Source organism: Acomys minous (genome assembly GCF_964271855.1).
Source record: "Acomys minous genome assembly, chromosome: 2".
Classification (NCBI taxonomy): domain Eukaryota; kingdom Metazoa; phylum Chordata; class Mammalia; order Rodentia; family Muridae; genus Acomys; species Acomys minous.
In genome coordinates this window covers 142989660-143008134 of record NC_140484.1, presented here as the reverse complement: position 1 = coordinate 143008134, position 18475 = coordinate 142989660, and the positions used below count along the sequence as shown (strand labels likewise).

The 18475-nt window shown below is 37.6% G+C and overlaps 1 protein-coding gene across 9 annotated transcripts in view; it reads left to right on the top strand.

Moving 5' to 3' along the window:
- BTBD10 (BTB domain containing 10) overlaps positions 1-18475 on the top strand; it is a 57741-nt gene that overhangs the window by 10406 nt on the left and 28860 nt on the right. For 3 of the 9 annotated variants that reach the window (XM_084772998.1, XM_084772997.1, XM_084772999.1), the window contains one exon: positions 11380-11537. The exons of 4 other annotated variants lie outside the window; for them this stretch is intronic. In XM_084772998.1, the coding sequence (XP_084629124.1) occupies positions 11437-11537 (101 nt within the window). In that variant the 5' untranslated portion in view covers positions 11380-11436. Of the gene's footprint in view, positions 1-11379; positions 11538-16405; positions 16741-18475 lie in introns of those variants that run through there. 2 more of the 9 variants (XM_084773004.1, XM_084772996.1) reach the window with 2 other exon arrangements.

Here is an 18475-nt window from a genome sequence, read left to right as displayed (position 1 = left end):
TCTTCTGGCCTGCAGGTGTATAAGCAGACAACACTGTATGCATAATAATAAATAAATCTTAAAAAAAAAAGAAAGAAAGAAAGATAGAGGTCTATTTTCCTTCCTACATATGGATATCTAGTTTTCCCAGCATCATTTGAAGGGGTTCCCCACCTCCCACGTATGGTTTTTGGCATCTTTGCCAAAAATCAGGTGGCCTATAGCAATGAGGTTTATATCTCTGTCTTCCTTCTTTGTTCCACTGATCTGCATGCATATTTTGGTGCTGGTACTGTGGCATTTATTTTGTTACAATAGCTCTGTAACTTGAGAACCAGGTATAGTGATGCTTACAGCATTATTTTTGCTCAGGATTGGTTTGGCTGCCTGGGATCTTTTGTGCTTCCACATGATTTTTAAGGATTTGTTGTTGTCGCTGCTGCTGTTGCTTTTTCTGTTTCTATGTATAATAACATTGGAATTTTAATGGGGATTACTTGAATCTGTAGATTGCTTTTTTAATACTCTTCCAATCAACTACTGTGGGAGATGTATCTTCCAGGGTGTGTTATTAGTTTTTTATTGCTGTGACAAAACACCATGGTCAAGGCAGCTTACAGAAGGAAGAGGTCACTTGAGTTTATGGTTGCAGAGGCCTAAGAGTCCAGCAGCAGCAGCAGGGCAGGGAAACCTGACTGCAGGTAGGCAGAGTGGCCAGAGCAGCAAGCTAAGAGCTCACTTCTTAAACTGCAAACAGGAATACCAAGAGTGCTTTTTTTTTTTTAACTGTTTGTCCAATCTTTAGATATATTTTCTCCAGTAAGCCCACACCTCCTAAACCTGCCCAAACAGTGCCACCAACTAGGGACCAAGTATTCAAACATATGAACCTATTAGAGATATCTCACTCAAACCAACACATAGAATACTCTTCAATGTTTTAAAGTTTTTATTGTAAGAAAGTCTTTGATTCCTTGGTTAGTTTTATTCCAAGGTATTTATGTATGTTTTTTGAAGTAGTTGTGAATGAGGCTTTCTTGATTTCATTCGCAGATGTTACTGGTGTGTAGGTTGTAATAGCCACATTTCGTGTGCGTAATAATGCCATAGCCACTTTTTGGATATCACAGATTATAACATTTTTGTTTTCATATAGGTCTTTCTGTTGGAGAGCACTGTAATCTGGAACTTGCATCATGGGGTACTTTCTAGACAAGAAAAAATACAAAAGGAATGAAAGTTGTGAAGGAAATAATAGGTCAAAATAAAGCTGCGTTAGTTAAGACTAAAAATGCATAGCACTGGAAAAGATCATGAAAGAAAAAATGTGTAAGGTCTTTAGAGGCTTGCTATTTCTTAGAGCTGAATGTGATCTTTGATTTAGGTATTTCGGTAGCTTAGGAATTTCGGGAACATGTCAAGGTGTTTTGCTTTGATTTTAAGATATTTTTGGTTTTGAAGGTAAAACTATGTGGCTATAATAAAAGGAAAAAGATAGAATTATAAACATAGAATACTGATGTTTTTAACTTTGTATTTTTTAGTGAGTTTAAGAACTTACAAATGGGGCTGGAGAGATGGCTCAGAGGTTAAGAGCACCATCTGCTCTTCAGAAGGTCCCAAGTTCAGTTCCCAGCAACCACATGATGGCTCACAACCACCTGTAATGAGATCTGGTGTCTTCTTGTGGTGGGCAGGCACATGTGTGGGCAGAATACTGTATAAACAATAAATAAATCTTTAAAAAAGAAAAAAAAGAACTTACAAATAACTACATAGTATTTGTTCATTTAGCTATTTATAATGCTAACCTAACCATGTTAACAGATGTTTGGAAATATTTTGAATTCAGAAAGATCTTTAACCATTTATTGTGCTTTTAGAACAAAAATTGAACATTTTCTAAGAAGTATTAGTACTTTAAGAAATACACACTCCGGCCAGGTGTGGTGGCACATACCTTTAATCCCAGCACTCAGGAGGCAGAGGCAGGGGGTTGCTGAGAGTTCAAGGCCAGCCTGGTCTACAAAGTGAGCCTAGGACAGCCAAGGCTACAGAGAAACTCTGTCTCCAAAAAAAAAAAAAAAGAGAGAGAGAGAGAGAGAGAAACAGACAGACATACACACTCAGGTACACACAGAGAGAAGGAAAAAAGGAACACAAGCTGAGCGATGTAGAATTCTACAGCCTCAGCAGTTTGAAGATAGAAGCCTGATTTTTCAGTACCAGGGTTGTCTGGGACTCATACTAAGACCCTGTCAAGAAAAAAACAAAACAAAGGGAGAGAAAGGGAGGAAGGAAAGGAGAAAGAGAATGGAGAGGAGACACAGGAAGAAAGGCAGAGGATGAGGTATGTGAACAAAGTAATTTTAATATAAATTCTATGTAGTAGTTTTCTGGATGTTCAGTTGGTAAATACTTGCCATTCAGTACTGAGGATCTGAATTCAATCCCCAGAACCCCATTTTAAAAAATTACCTGGTGCTGGGTGTGGTGCACGTGCCTGTAATGCCAACAGAGGCAGAGGTAGGTGGATCTCTGAGTCTGAGGCCATTGAGGCCAGCCTTGTCTAGAGTTCAGGACAACCAGAGATACACAGAGAAACCCTGTCTCCAAAAACCAAAACAAACAAACAAATAAATTACTGGTTTGAATTTTCAGTGCAAAGAAGCTGAAGACATGGAGATCTCCGGGGCTTTGCTGGCCAGCCAGTGTAACCTAATGTACAGTTCCAAGCTAACAGAGAGATTGACTTAAGTGAAGTGGAATTGTATCCTGTGGAGCCAGACACAACTTTTAATGCCCGGCTGGTGCTCTAGAGAGGGTCCAGGGTAGTTTCTCTGGTATTAGATGTGGATGCCCTTCTAGTTCACTTTATCTCTTGGGTGGCCAGAGCTGATAGCTCAGGCAACTGATCAGGATTGAAAGAAGAAAAAGAAAAGGAAAGGGAAAAAGAGCCCAAGGTTTCTTCTCTAGGTACTGGCTGTACTGCAGCTGAGGAGAACTTAAACTGACCACAATTTTCCTGTGGCTGAGGCTGTAAAAGCGGCTTCTGGCTAGAAACTGCACGGGGGGTCATAAAAAGAGGCTCTTTGATGTGTAGATAGGCCTCTTTATGGAGATCTCCAGTAAGCTAGTGTAAATTTAGGCTTATTAGCCATAGAAGGCTGATGGCCCTGAGTCTGCTAATTTATTTGCGAATCTATAGAGAAATAAGAAGTAAGAGAGAGAGAGAGAGAGAGAGAGAGAGAGAGAGAGAGAGAGAGAGAGAGAGAGAGAGAGAACCACTCACACACATGCATTCAAAAAAAGAGGATCAGGAGAAAAGGTGAATGAAGTCAGGCGTCTTAATTTCAACTGAAGTTAAGCTGCTCAGTCTTTCTTTCTCTGCTCTCTTCCAGGTTTATTGTAGACTGTACTTATACTTCTGAGAAAAGGGAATTATCTCATAGTCAAGAGTACAATTAATCACAAAAACAGATAAAATCTAAAATACAACAGGTTACATGTTTTAAATCTAAACATTTCTTATCTATGTATCCATTACATAAGTTCATGGTGAGTTCAGAATGATGAAGATTGGCAGGGTCTAAGGTTAATAGGGTCTGAAACTAACAAGAGTATACAACTTATCAGTTAGGATGGACCTGACTATACATTATCCAGCTATCTCTTAGTTCGTTATGAGCTCAGGACAATAATTTTGTCTGTCTTTCATTCTAAGAAACAGTAAATTCAGACATCTCTAGATAACTTCATTCCACATAGGTTCACATGGAATTTAAACAAATTTGGCTATATTTATGGTGAAATACCAGGATTCGTGGTGCCATCTGCAGTGGAGGCTTATCTGAAGCCACAAATCTGCTGGTAGGCTATCCTAGTGAGGCATCTGGAGGTCCACAAAGGTATTATTGCAGCCATAAACTAACTTTAACTTTTAAAACTATTTGAATCAAATCAGGAATTCCATAATCAGGGATTGATTCATCTGAATAACAAAAAGTACATCTTCAATAAGATCCTCGAGGAAGTTTGCTCAATCAGAGCTGGTCAGTACCCAGAAAATAACAATTCACACCAATGCCAGATGTATTTACTTTTGTTTTTTTGAGAAAGGGTTTCTCTGTGTAATCTTGGCTATCCTGGACTTATTTTTGTAGACCACACTGGCCTTAGACTCACAGTGATCCACCTGCCTTTGCCTCCCTGGAGTACGCTGGGATTAAAGGCGTACTCCACCATGCCCCGCTCTAATGCCAGATTTCAGAGAGATGCAGTAGTGCACAATTGACAGGGTAGTCAGAGGTTGAAAGCAGTTCTGGGGTACATCACAATACAGACCTTGCAAATATTGGATCACCTCCAGAGATCTCTCATGCCTCCTGGACTTTTCCAAATAAATGGCTCCTGACAGCATGTTAGAGGCTGGAAGCAGTTTCGGGGTACATCGTGGTATAAGACCTTTCAAACACCAGATCACCTCCTAGACAGCCCACATGCCTAGTGAGCTCCCTAAACAGGGCAGCTCTTGGCAGCCTTCCACATATACAGTGTGTGCACACACAAAAAGTATAGCTTTGGGGATGAGGATGTTACTTAGTGGTAGAATACTTCTTGTCATGCATAAAACCCTAGCTTTGATCCCTAGCACTGTAAAAATAAACTCTTATTTTGATTGCAAAAAGGTCAGAAAAAGCTAAGCTTTGACAACGGAAAGGGCCTAAACAAACAGCCGGGTTGGTGGCACACGCATTTAATCCTAGCACTAAGGAGGCAGAGGCAGGCGGATCTCTGTGAATTCGAGGCCAGCCTGGTCTACAAAAGAGAGTTCAGGACAGCAGGACTGTTACACAGAGAAACCCTGTCTCAAAAAACCTACAAACAAATAGACAGACAATGGAAAGGGCTTCTGTATGAAGTAAACAATCATTTTTGAGGGATATTGGGCGAAACTTAGGGCTCATTTGCTATCTTTAAAAATATTTTCAGGAGCTGGAGAGATAACTCAGAGGTTAAGAGCACTGTCTGCTCTTGAAGAGGTCCCGAGTTCAATTCCCAGCAACCACATGGTGGCTCACAGCCATCTAGAATGAGATCTGGTGCCCTCTACTGGCCTGCAGGTGCACACTGTATACATAATAAATAAATAAATCTTTAAAAAAATGTTTTTCAGGGAAGCTAGGCATGGTGGCACACACCCGTGATCCTAGCACTAAGAGAGGCAGAGGCAAGCAGATCCCTGTGAATTTGAGGCCAGCCTGGTCTATCAAGTCAGCCAAGGCTACACAGAGAAATCCTGTCTTAAGAAACAAAACGGACAAACAATCCAGGGGATTTATACTTTCCACCCTACATCTCTCCTTCCACCCTATCTCTCTCTCTCTCTCTCTCTCTCTCAATGTGTGTGTGTGTGTGTTTTAAATAGAACCCAGACAAATATGAGCTATATCCAAAGCTGTAATTCTCCTTCCTTGATCTTTGTTGTTTAAGATCAGGTATTGTTAGAAATTAAATTACAGTTTTTCTCATTAGTGCTCTTTACCATGACTGAATTGTCGGTAGAGTTATATAATTCTCTTTTAAGACAAGCCACTATAAAGCCGTCTTATAAATATTTATACTTTGTATTTATACTTTCCTCTATAATAGTGGATCATATTACACACCCTTCAGGTTCTTTCATCTTAATTAGTTAATTAAAACATTTTATAAATGCTTATATTCAAATTATAGTAAGCTGTACTAAGCTGTGGGGACAAACATGAATTACACTTTGTTCTTGACCTCAGAGATCTTGTTGTATAATGAGGGACACGTTGCAGGAACATTTTTGTTAGTCTGTTACTGTTGATCGTATGTACATAATCAAAACAACTATACGTAAGCAGTTATTAAAGAAGAAAAATACTATTAAAGAAAATTTCTATGACAAAGCCACTTCCAATGATTTTTACAATATTTTGTTAATTTATCATCATACAAACCATATTTAGAAACTGTAAATACTCTAAGAAGGAATACAATGGAAAATAAGTTTTCCCTTTATTTTTACGTGGTATTTCCAGAAATTTTATTAAATCTGGTTTCTCTGAAGCTTTCAATAATAATACCTGTTGTGTGTGAGTAGCGGCTCCAAATTCTTAATGTGTTGTGTGTGTTATTAGATGTGCCCAAGCTCTGTGCAGCGCTGCTCACTTCTCCTCACTCTTTTTCATTCACTTTTCTCATCTGATTTTTTTTGAGACAGGATTTCTCTGTGTCGCCTTGGCTGTCCTGAGCTAGCCTTGTTGACCAGGCTGGCCTCAAGCTCCTGGGTCGGCCTCCCCGAGTGCTAGGATTAAAGGCCTGTGCCACGCCTGGCTTACCATCTGCTCTTACCCAGTCTCCCTTTTCTTTTAGTGTTCCTTTTAGCTCAAGCTGAATTTCCATTTTATCTTTTGATTCTTGTCATTTCTCTACTGAGATTGCTTTTTGTTACTTACCAAGATCCTTTCCTTTTTTCACATCTTTGGGTCTATGGCCTGGGATTAAATACATTTATAGGGTACTTTGAAGTTTGCTAGCACAATGTATGGGTCCACATAGTTTTCATCAGATCCTCTTTGCCATGTTTTTTGGCATGCCACAATTTTTAGCTGAAACTTGGCTGTTAACACTGTTCTCATGAGAATTGTTGTTGTTTTAACGGCTACTATTTTGCCAGGAGTCAGGCAAACTTACCTCCCCTGCACGGTATAGCAGCTCTGTCAGTCCAGTTCTTCCCTTTTCAAACTCATTGGTTTCATATATGGAAGGTGGTGGTAGGAGCAAGTCTGTGGAAGGAATTCCTTTGCACACCTACTGTTATTTTATGTTAGTCAAGAACTTGGGCAAAGATTAAGTTACATTTTAAAATTCACCCTTTCTATGTCTTTTGGGGTATGGTGTGGGGGACGGTATACCCTTTTTGTTTCCAGCCTATTTGCTAGTGGTCTCTGTGCATGAATAGGAAGTACACTGAGTTAAGAAACATCAAATCATAGGTGTTGTGTCATGCGACTTTTGAGGTTAGATTCTTCCTAGGGAAGATTCTTCTGTAGTCTGTTTTTTGTCAGGTGGTTGGGGTTATCTGGGCTGTGTCTCCCCTGTATGTGGAACTTGGCAACCAACCAATGATCTGAGCAAAGTTTATGCTTAGATTTTTGGGTCTTTACCTCTTTCTGTGGGTTTTTTTTTTCTTCTCTACTTTCAGTGTATCTGCTTTAAACTTCTATTTGTACTTGCAATGTTGATGTTTTCTCATCCATGTTGAGCTGCATAGCTCCCTGGTTTTCATCACTTTATTTGTGAGCGATAACAGACAGAAGACGGAGCAAAAACTCTGTAGCTGAACTCAGGCTCTGTTCCTTTTCTTTCACTGTGATTTGCTTTTGAGATTTTGTAGTGTTTTAAATAAACTTTGTTTTAAAATTTTTATTTTATGTTATGGATGTTTTGCTTACATGTATGTCTGTGGAACACTTGGGTGCCTGGTGTCATCGAGACCAGAAAGGACATTGATCCCCTGGAACTGGAGTTACAGATGGTTGTCATCTGTTGGTGACATTTTGGTGTTTGAGATTTAACTAGTGCTCTTAACACTGAGCCATGTCTCCAGCCCCTGCTTTGAAAAATTCAGGTTTAAATTGTTGTTTCTGGAAAGAAGTTCACCTGGCTACATTTAGACAGAATTCCTTTTTGTTCCTTAGATTTCCATTTGTTTAAAAGTAAGTTTGTGTGCCATGAGTATATGTGCAGCATTCACCCTCAAAAATACTACAGTGCTTGACCCTAAAAGTGACTGCTCAGTTCCTTGTTAATTAATTTATGGATTTATATTACACTCCATGGGTATATTTAAAGTAGGTTAATCAAAAGGAAGAAAATATTTTCAATTCTTTGTGATTTTTTACATTGTCCATTGCTGTGACAAAACACAATGACCGAGGCAATTTATAAAAGAATGCGTTTGATTGGGCTTACAGTTTCAGAGGGTTTGGATGTGAGCCAAAGGCACAATGGCAGGAGCAGCTGAGAGCTCCATCTTGATCTGAAAGTAAGAGGCAAAGAGCTACCTTTAGAAATGACAAGTCTTTTGAAACCTTGAAGCCTGCCCTCTGTGACAGCCTCCCCTGTAAGGCCATACTGTCCAAAACTTGCCAAACAGTTCCGTCCATCTGAGACCAAGTATTCAAATATGAACGTACAGGATTCATTCTCAAACTACCACATACATGTTATTCTGGTTTTTCTGCCTTTTTCCTCCCTGTGTCACCTCTCCATTCCTCTTTCTAGGCTCCATTAAAAAACAAAACAACACACACACACACACACACACACACACACACACACACAGACATTACTAACAGTTAGGTGTCTTCATTCACTCATTGGAGTAGTCTCTACTACTGTTGGTCATTTTTATATAGAGGTCACTGCTGTTCCTTACCAGTCTCAATCACCCACCGCTCTGGCTATTTGTCTTTGTATTTAACTGAAGATTCCAAGCCTTCTATCATTGTTCTCCCTTAAAAAGTAGATTCTTTGTATGTATTTGGGCAGAGTTGGGAGGTATGTGTTTGCTATAGTGTACGTGCCTGTTAGAGTTGTCTTGAGATTTCTGTTCTCTCTTTGCCTCCTCTTTACATAATAATATCCGAGAGATAGAAATGTGAAAGTAATTGAACCACCTTTCTCTCAGTTGACTTTTGGTAGTCTCCTTAAAAAGTATACAGTCCTAACCAACAGGGCCAGCGTCTGCAATAGAGTATTTCTAAATTGGAACATAGACTATTTATATTGTCTTTAAATATGAACAGGGATGTGTTTTCTTGAAACTCTTTTCAGTACTCCGTTGAAGATCCAACAATAATACACTTCAGTTTGTCTACTGGAACACAGATATTTGGGGTTCAAGTGCCAATTTTTTCTTTTCTAGATAGGGTTTCTCTGTGTAACCTTGGCTGTCCTAGACTCACTTTTGTAGACCAGGCTGGCCTTGAACTCACAGCAATTCCCTGCCTCTGCCTCCCAAGTGCTGGGATTAAAGGCGTATGCCAATTTTTGAAGGAACTTTTTTTCAAGACAAGGTTTCCTTGTGTAGTTTTGACTGTCCTAGACTAGGTTTTGTAGACCAGGCTGGCCTTGAACCCACAGAGCTCTACCTGCCTCTGCCTCCTTGAGTGCTGAGATCATAGGCGTGCACTGTGTCCCACCTTGGAAGAACTTTCTGAGCTAAGCAGTTTAGGTATAAGAAATGGAGAGCTATTAAAGGTTGATTTTTTTTTTCTTAAAAAAAATTTCACCTAGCATCATATTCAAGGGGAGGAGGTCCCCCTCAGTCACAGTCATAGGGAAGGGGAATGGGGTGAAAGCGGGAGAGAGGGAGGAATGGGAGGATGGACGGGATGGGATAGCAATTGAGATGTGATATGAATGATTTTATTTTTTCAATTAAAAAAATGTCCTAAAAATTTTTCATTGAAGCAAGTGTGTCATTAAATGGTGGTAAGGAGTAGAGCCAAGAGGCTTATTGATAGATGACAAGGTTGGTTTAGAGTGAAGGCACTGGCTTTAAGGATGAAAAGGGAAAGAAGGAACTAAGAAAGCTTTGAAGTAGATTTGGTAAAGGAAACTGAGAGGTCAAGGATGACTTCAGATTTTTTTTTTTAACTTTTTAAAGGTTTATTTATTTGTACAGTATTTTGCCTGCATATGTGCCTGCAGGCCAGAAGAGGGCACCAGATCTCATTCTAGATGGTTGTGAGCCATGATGTGGTTGCTGGGAATTGAACTCAGGACCTTTGGAAGAGCAGACAGTGCTCTTAACCTCTGAGCCATCTCTCCAGCCCTGACTTCAGATTTTTTAGCTTAGTGAATAAAGATGAGCTAATTGACATGAGAGTCCAAGATGATGAGGCCATATAAAGCCCAGGAACGTGTTTTCCCAATGTTGATATTTGTCTTTAACTTAAAAAATTTATTACCATTATCATTGGTGGTAGTGGTTTGTGTGTGAGTCACACATATGGCACCGAATGCACGTGAAGGTCAGAAGACAGTCCTCCCACTCAGGCTGTAAGGCTTGCGTGAGTGCTTTACCCAAGGAGCCATCTCATTGGCCCTGGAAAACTACTTATTTCACTCCATCAAATCCAGTTCAGAGATGAGTGTAGAGCGAGCATACTGGAGCCAGTATCAGAAAACCTGGTTATAATCAGATTTACTGATTTTGCTAAGCAATTTGAACAAAGTAGTATATATTGTATATCATTTAGTTCAATGGTGGTGATGGTATGGGGATGTGTGTGTGTTCACAATTTATGTAAAATCTGATCTATTTTCATGACAAGGACTATTTTATATGTGAAATTCTCATTGTTTTTGTACTCCTACTGCTGATCAACATTACAAACTTCAGCAAAATTACCAAAATTCTGAGGGTATTGTCTATTCAGTATGTGAGATTATAAAGCCAATCTTGCAACATAACTGGGAGGATTGAAACTGGATGTACCTTTTTTTGGGGGGGTGTGTTGAGACAGGGTTTCTTTGTGTAGCATTGGCTATCTTGGACTCGCTTTGTAGACAAGGCTAGCCTTGAGTTCACAGACATCCACCTGCTACCTCTGTCTCCCAAGTGCTAAGATCACAGGCATGCCCCACTACCACCTGGCAAAGAAACTTTTAAATGCCTAGTTAAGGTACTGTGTAAAGGCTATTGAATTTCTTTATAACCTTGGTAGATTTAGTAGTCATAAGCCTCATATATATGAAAAATATTGATAAAGCATTTTGTGGTAATTGCACTGTAAGGATACATTAGGATAGCTATATACATAACATTTGTCAGCAAAAATAAACTTTCTGTTCAGCATCAGTTTAGTTAAGGAAATAACACTGCACCAAATGGGGGATGTAGCTTAGTGGTTGAGAACTTGACTAGCTTCCATGAGGTACTAAATTTAATCCCTGATAGAAAAAAAAATTATTTATAAGCCTCTTAGCTCTTAGCAATTAAGAAATATTCCAAGTGAAAATTTATGTAAAATAATCATTCTATGAATTGTTTTTGCTTTTGGGAGTACTGATTTACGTTTAGAAACATGAGGTACTTAGGTAATTGTTGAAGTCTACTTACTCAGTGTAAGTGCTATGTTATGACACTGTTACACAGGGATAGAAAATTTAGCAGACACAGCAAGTGGAAAGTACCTTTAAAAGACTTCTAGGGTTTACTGTAGTCTGATTTGTGACATTTTATGTTTAGTATTTTGTGATCTATTTACCACTTTACAAGTACACCACAGTTATAAAATTCTATGGCTGTTTTATTCTGCATGGAATAGATTTAAAGGTCAACACTGCTCTTTTATGTAGGTTATGGGTGCTACATGTGTGCTTTCAGAGCAGTAGTGTGAGGAAGCTGGAAGTGGGATGGCAGGACGGCCTCATCCCTATGACAGTAACTCCAGCGATCCAGAGAATTGGGATCGGAAATTGCATAGTAGACCTCGTAAACTTTATAAACATTCAAGGTAGGTAGAAAAAAATACATATTTCCTATATTAAAGCTCTGTTCAATCTGATTATAAAAAGCACTGCTTCCTTTAATTGTGGCAAGTCCTGTCAGGATGTGGCATCATTTACAAAGCACTGTGCATCTGTGTTTCTCCTGAAATAGCTTTTAGAGAAACATGTCTTCCTTTTAATTTTTAAGTAGTTTTGTTTCTTTGAATACATATGCCTCTAGATTATGTTAACATTTTAGTTGACTCCATAATTAGGTGTTAGAATTTGATCAGTTTGGAATTCTGGCAAGTTAGGTTAGTTCTTAGGTACTTGAAACTAATAGTTTATTTTTCCATTAAGTACATTATGTGTGCAGGTTTCAGTCGACAGTTTATATGTTTGCATTAGTACTTGTCTCAGGACATCTTGAAGTATGAAAATGTCTTCTGTGGACATACTGATCCAATGGGAAAATGCATCTCTCCAGACAGACTCTGCTGGTTCATTTTGAGTTTGATGCATGAAACGAAATTGCTCTCAAAAGTTCATTCTTATCTGCATGCCATTGTTTAAACTTTGACTTTGCACTGTGTGATAAACCTTTCATTTAGAACACTTTGTAATCTGACATTTTAAGATGTTAACTGACAGCTAAAAAAATCCCACATATCGCAGGTATGTAAGCATGTTTCATAGATCGTTTTCTTTCTAACTATTATGTAGAAGATATTCTAAAGTGTAACTTACTCAAATAAAAAATTCTTCTGATCGCTGATAATTACAAGGTTGCTTGTAATACCATAACTTTGAAATCCTTTTTGCAATAAAAACAAACAACAATAAACAAGAACAAACTGGTTTGAGTTCTTTAAAGCTACATATTTAGAAAATATGACTGGTACTTTGTAACTCCTCTGAGAGTTCTACAAATGTTGTCTAATTTCATGCATAATTTTAAATTGTTGTTGATCCATTAATTTACAAGTACATGCCACACAGTGTAAATATTTTTTGGTTTGTTTTACTCTCTGTTTATATATCCTTCAAGTAGGACTTTTGTTTATTTCTAGATAATTATCTTGTCCTTATTTTGGAGGCTTTAAAGATTTTATCACTTTAAAGGTTTATCACTGTGGGATTATAGTTGTATTACCATATTTTATATATATATATATATATATATATATATATATATATATGAATTTCAAGTGATTTTTGTTATGTTTTTTTAACTATATATTTCTGCTGAGTATATTATTTAATGAAGAAGTGACATGGGCAGAAATGTCACTGTTTGCTTTTAGAAAGGCCTCATGCACTCAGTGGGAAATTTTATAATTGTGATGTTTTCCATTTTAGTAACCTTTTTTCCCCCCCTACATCTTAGTGACTTTTTGTTTTTTGTTTTTATTTTTCGAGACAGGGTTTCTCTATGTAGCCTTGACTGTCTGTGGACTCACTTTATAGACCAGGCTGGCCTCAAACTCTGATCTACCTACCTGTGCCTCCCAAGTGCTGGGATTAAAGGCACGCACCACCACCGCCCGGCATGACTATGTTTTTAATTTCATGTGGCACTAGGGATTGAGTACAGAGCTTTATATATGCTTTTAGAAAAGAACTTAGCTACTAAACTTTTTGTTAGCAACTATTAAATGCTATTTTTGGGTAAGCTGTAATAGTACTTAGGGTTGTTTGAATATAAAACATAAAAGTAAAATAAAAAATATTAGGGCAGGGCAGTGTAGTGGCAGTGCCCAGGAGGCAGAAGTAAGCAGATCTTCTCTGTGAGTTTAAGGCCATTCAGGGCTACAAACCAAGGCCTTGATTTGGAGGGGGAGTAGGGAGGGAAAGGAAGAAGTTGGTTTAAATTTCTTTTTTTTTTTTTTTTTCTTTTTGGTTTTTCGAGACAGGGTTTCTCTATGTAGCCTTGGCTGTCCTAGACTCGCTTTGTAGAACAGGCTGGCCTCGAACTCACAGCTATCCGCCTGCCTCTGCCTCCCAAGTGCTGGGATTAAAGGCATGCGCCACCACGCCCGACCCTAAATTTCTTTTAAGCTAGGTGTAGTCCTAGCATTTGGTGGGTAAAGTCAGGAGGATCAGGAGTTCAGAGTTAGCCAGGGCCATATGAGACCCTGTCTCAAAAAACAACAAAATGTTAATAGGGACTGGAAAGAGAGAATCTGGTTTCAGTTCTTAGCACCTACATCTCTTCCCATAGTGCCTTCAACTCCAGCCCCAGAGGATCTTGTGTCCCTTGGCCTCTGAGGGCACCTGCATGTGAATGCACATGGTGCACATACACAAACTTACACAGACATACATGCATATACATAAATAATTTTTTTAATGTTAAAAAAGGCCAGGTAACCTTATGAGTGAATTTATATTGTCTCATTTATGGAAAATGTATGACCAAGTAAGTGGCTTACTTTTAGAAATTTCTTGTCCAGTGATTTTAGAAATTTCACTCATGCCACTTAAAAAAAAAGGGGGGGGGGAGTTGTTTGACTTTAAAAAATGAAACCAAAAAGCTTGCCCTCATTTTCAGGAGGATATTCAAAGGATGTCAGGGTACTGTGGGGACTATTATAGAATACTTGAGTATCCATAAGTGGACTAATTAGAAAATTGTAGGACACATAAATCATGACACTGACTTTTAAAATCAAGTTCAGAGAAAGGGTCATTGTAAGCTTGAGTTAGGGGAAAATAAGATGACTAGTCCTGAGATGCTTAGCGCATTAGAGTGAATGACGGTGTGGCTGGCTATCCAGACGGTAAGGAGATTACTTGGCCTGGATCTGAGGAAGCTGTTCTGGATAGTGCTACTGTGTCCATTAGGAGATGAAAGAAAGGAGGTTAATAGTCTTGCCTACAACTATCCAGCATGTAATCACAAAGCTCTAATTTATAGACATGACTCATGTATTTTCTTGTTTATTATTGAATTTTTTATTTATTTTTAATTTTTATGTATATTTTCTTTTTATAATTTTAAATGGATTTCCATTACAGAGAGACCAGGTATAATGAACTCATTTCCTAGTTCTCAGACTGGTTACTAACTCATGGCTGGTACTTTAAAATTCTCTTTCTCTACCTATTCTCTCTGTCTCTGTGCCTCTCTCTCTCTCTCTCTCTCTCTCTCTCTCTCTCTCTCTCTCTCTCTCTCTCACACACACACACACACACACACACACACACACACACACAGTTACTTTAAAATTCTGTTTCTCTCCCTTACATGCACACTCGCGCGCGCACTCCCTCCCCCTCCACCCCTTTCTCTCTTAAGTATTTTGATACTTGAGTAAAAGCCCCTGTCTTTTAAAGAGATACACAATGCATCTTAGTTGCTTAAGAATATCAGAGTCAAAATCCTCCAATTGGTCTGACTTCCCTCATGACCATAAGGTGACGTGCCGCTCCAGCCACTCCCTTCACCTTCTAGGCAAAAGGGAATGAGAAAATCAGTGTTCTCAAATTTCCAGCAGGTATCTGCTTAAATGATATGGCTATCTCTAGAGCAGAGAGACTGGGAATAAAGAAATACTGGTTTTAATTTCGGTATGTTGTTGCCTCAAGCAAGATTGACAACTTATATAAATAGTAAAATATAGATTTTATGAATAGTAAGTAGCCGAGCTAGTCTTCATTCAGTTTTAGTAGACAACATACACATTGTCTTATTAAGTGTTAATTTTATGTATATTTTTAAATAATCGTATATTTTTTAGTACTTAATTCTAATGTCCCCTGCCTTCTTTGGCTATAATCAAATAAGCATGGATTTATAAAAGTAAGAATAGTTAAGTGTACTGACTTTTCTTCATAGTCAAGGGTGTGGTGTAGGAATTACGATTTCTAGGTAATATATGTTTTGTTTATTTTTGAGATTATGATTTAATTAAAACTTCTCCCTTCAAGCCTTCCCACATATCTTTCCCCAGTCTCCTTTAATCCAAGGCTTCTTTTTTTACCAGTTGTTATTGCATGCATATGTATAATTTCATCATTGTTTTTTGGATGCAGATTAGCTATGGTAGACCTGCAATTTGTATACAAATAAGTTAGGTTAAAAATCAGTGAGCTTTGCTTCTTTGTTACATACATGTGTGTAACTAGTATAGTTAATCTGTATGTAGAGGAACTTCCTAGCTTGCTGAAGTTAACAGTGATTTCACTTGAAGTGTACTTGGCCCGAAATGTAACAGCTTTTCTTTAAGTTACAAATTAGATTTTTTTTTTTTTACTATTTAAAAAAGAAAGAAAAACAACACCTTTTATGTAATTCTAAAATGTCTGACTAGAAAATACACTAAAAGCTCTTGAGTTTGATAGACTATGACTATGTAAAAACTGCTATCTGCAGTCTGCTCAGGTTTCTAAAGATAAATGCATACATCCACTATCAGACCTTGCCGCAAGGTTTCATTTCTACATAGAAGCACGCATGCTCAGTTTTTGGAGACTACATGAAAAGCGTGCTTTCCAGTTCCCCTTTAATAGTTCCAGTAGCAGTTTAGAATAGGAAAGTTTGGCTCTTAAAAGAATAGTTGGGTGGATTCTTAGGTTGCAGTTATTTTCCTTGTGGTTTTAAAGAGCTTACTGTCTACAAGGGATACACAAATACTGGAAGGAAGAAGTTATCTGTATCCTTGTTCCTAAAACCTGGCAAACCGTCAGAGCTAGAATTAGCTTTACAGATGGCATTTGGCAACATGTCTACATAGCTCTAAGCCTTCATCTCCTGCGTTTTCTTCCACCTGCCTATCAATTACAATATCCAATCACTGTTCAGGAACGGAGAAGTGGGCCGATCACAGCTCACACGATGCTGTTTGGTTAGAAACGTCAGTGCTGCACAACCCACGGCTGAGTCAGTGTCTGTGAGAAAATGAGCTGAATTAATATTTAGAGGGGGTTGAATCTCTGAACATTTTAAGCTTAAATATCTGCAACAGCAAGATTACACAGTAGAGAGAGGAAAGCTAAGGGAAGTCTGTGGACAGGGAGGGAGGAGGAGACGGGAAGATTTTCTGGTTGTTGAGAAGAATCTTGAGGATGATGGAAATACCAGACGAACCAAAGTTTCCTAGTAATGCCCAAGGATGCTGACCTGGCTTTCAGTGCTGCATTGTTTGAAAAAGCAGAGTCCCTTTACACTCTGATTTCAGATTTTTTTTCTTGTTTTTGTGTATCCACCCTGGCAAATACTAAAGGAAGGTGTGTATTCATTTTTTACATGCTATCTCTGGGTTATAACTATATACAAGAATGAATAAGAGAGAGGTAGAGAGAAATGTTGGCCTTTGTTTCATAATAGTCATTTACATTTCTAAATGTAAAAGATCATACTTGTTTAAATGGCACATTTAAAATAAATGGAGTATGTTAGCATTGTTTTCATGGGTTTAGTGCATTGTTATTTCTTGTAACTTCAGGATGCATTATATTTAGTATTAGTATTAGATTTTATGAATGCAAAACTTGGCTAAGGGAGGCAGTTTTATACATTGAAAACAAAATTAAAGATAAAAAAATGAAATAATTACCTAAAGTTGGAATTAAGGCGATTTTTAAATTTTTGCTTTGGAATGAATTAAAGATGAATGAAAATATTTGTATGTAGTAGTGTTTTCCAAGACTGAATTTGGTTGAATGGAGAAGCTCTGACTGGGTAAGTGACTGTCTAGTCTACAGGGTGTGAGCAGAAGATCTAAGTGCTGCTACTGAGAGAGAGCGCCAGATTTTTCTAGTTAGTGTAATCTAAAGTTAACCCAGATTTAAAAAAAGATGTAAGCCAGGATAGTTGCTCTTGCTGTGCTGTTTTAAATCTTCACAGGTGACCATGTTTACCTGATTAGGAAATTTTAGCACAATTTAAAATGTTAATAAGTTTTCCTTTGCCTTCTTTACCAATTTTATTGTAGGGACTTTTGGTATATTCAATATATTAAAATTGCTTTATTTTAATGTAAGTAGTTGTAACATCCTTTTATTTCAGTATCCCTTACTATTTCCATGCCTAGTAAATATATGAATGTATGTGTGTGCATATATATGTATATAAATGTTATTAGTTATTTATTAAATGTGCGTATATACATAAAATTTTATATTGGAGATCTTGGGGCCTAGAAATGATTTTATAAGCTTGCTACTATAATAAAATTATAGAAGGAGAACTTCAAGGTTAATCTTCTTACCTTACACTTTGTAGAATACTTTTCTCTGGTTCTGCTGGTTCTTTTCTGATAATGTTTATCCTATTATGAATGTGATACATATTCATTATATAAATTTGGTAAGCACAGAAAAGCATATAGAGGAAATGTTATTTTTCTAGTAAAATCAAGTGCTCTAGACATTTCATACTTAACCAAATGTGAGTGTATACATACACACATATATACATGCATATATGTCACATGTATAATTAAAATCACTTCCAGATGTTGTTATATTATATAAGATACAGTCTAAAAATAATGAACATTCTGTAATGGTCATCTATACATAGTTTGGTTACACAGTGTTTTATATATACTTTGTCATTTAATCAGTGTTCTGAAACTTGACCAGAGAAATGATTAACATGGCTTCATACTAAAAATTTCTTCAAAAAGACCTGTCTTAAGGAGTTAGAATAAAAATGCAATTTTTATTTTATTTTTCTGACAGTAAAAAGATCCTTGGTCTGATTTCACCTTGAGCTCCTTAAAGATATATACAGTGTTTTAAATGAAGCAAATAACTGTAAAGTATTTTGTAAAAATAGTTAATATTTAATAAAAATCAGAAAAATTGGGGTCCAAATGAGAAGAGACATTAGAAAATAGGAACACTGTCCAAGGGTTTCTTCTGTGACATTTAATTAAAGAAGGTAATCCAGGGAATTGTAACAGTGTAGGAGTGTAACAATGAAGGAGGAAGAGCAAACCACTATAAATGCCAATAA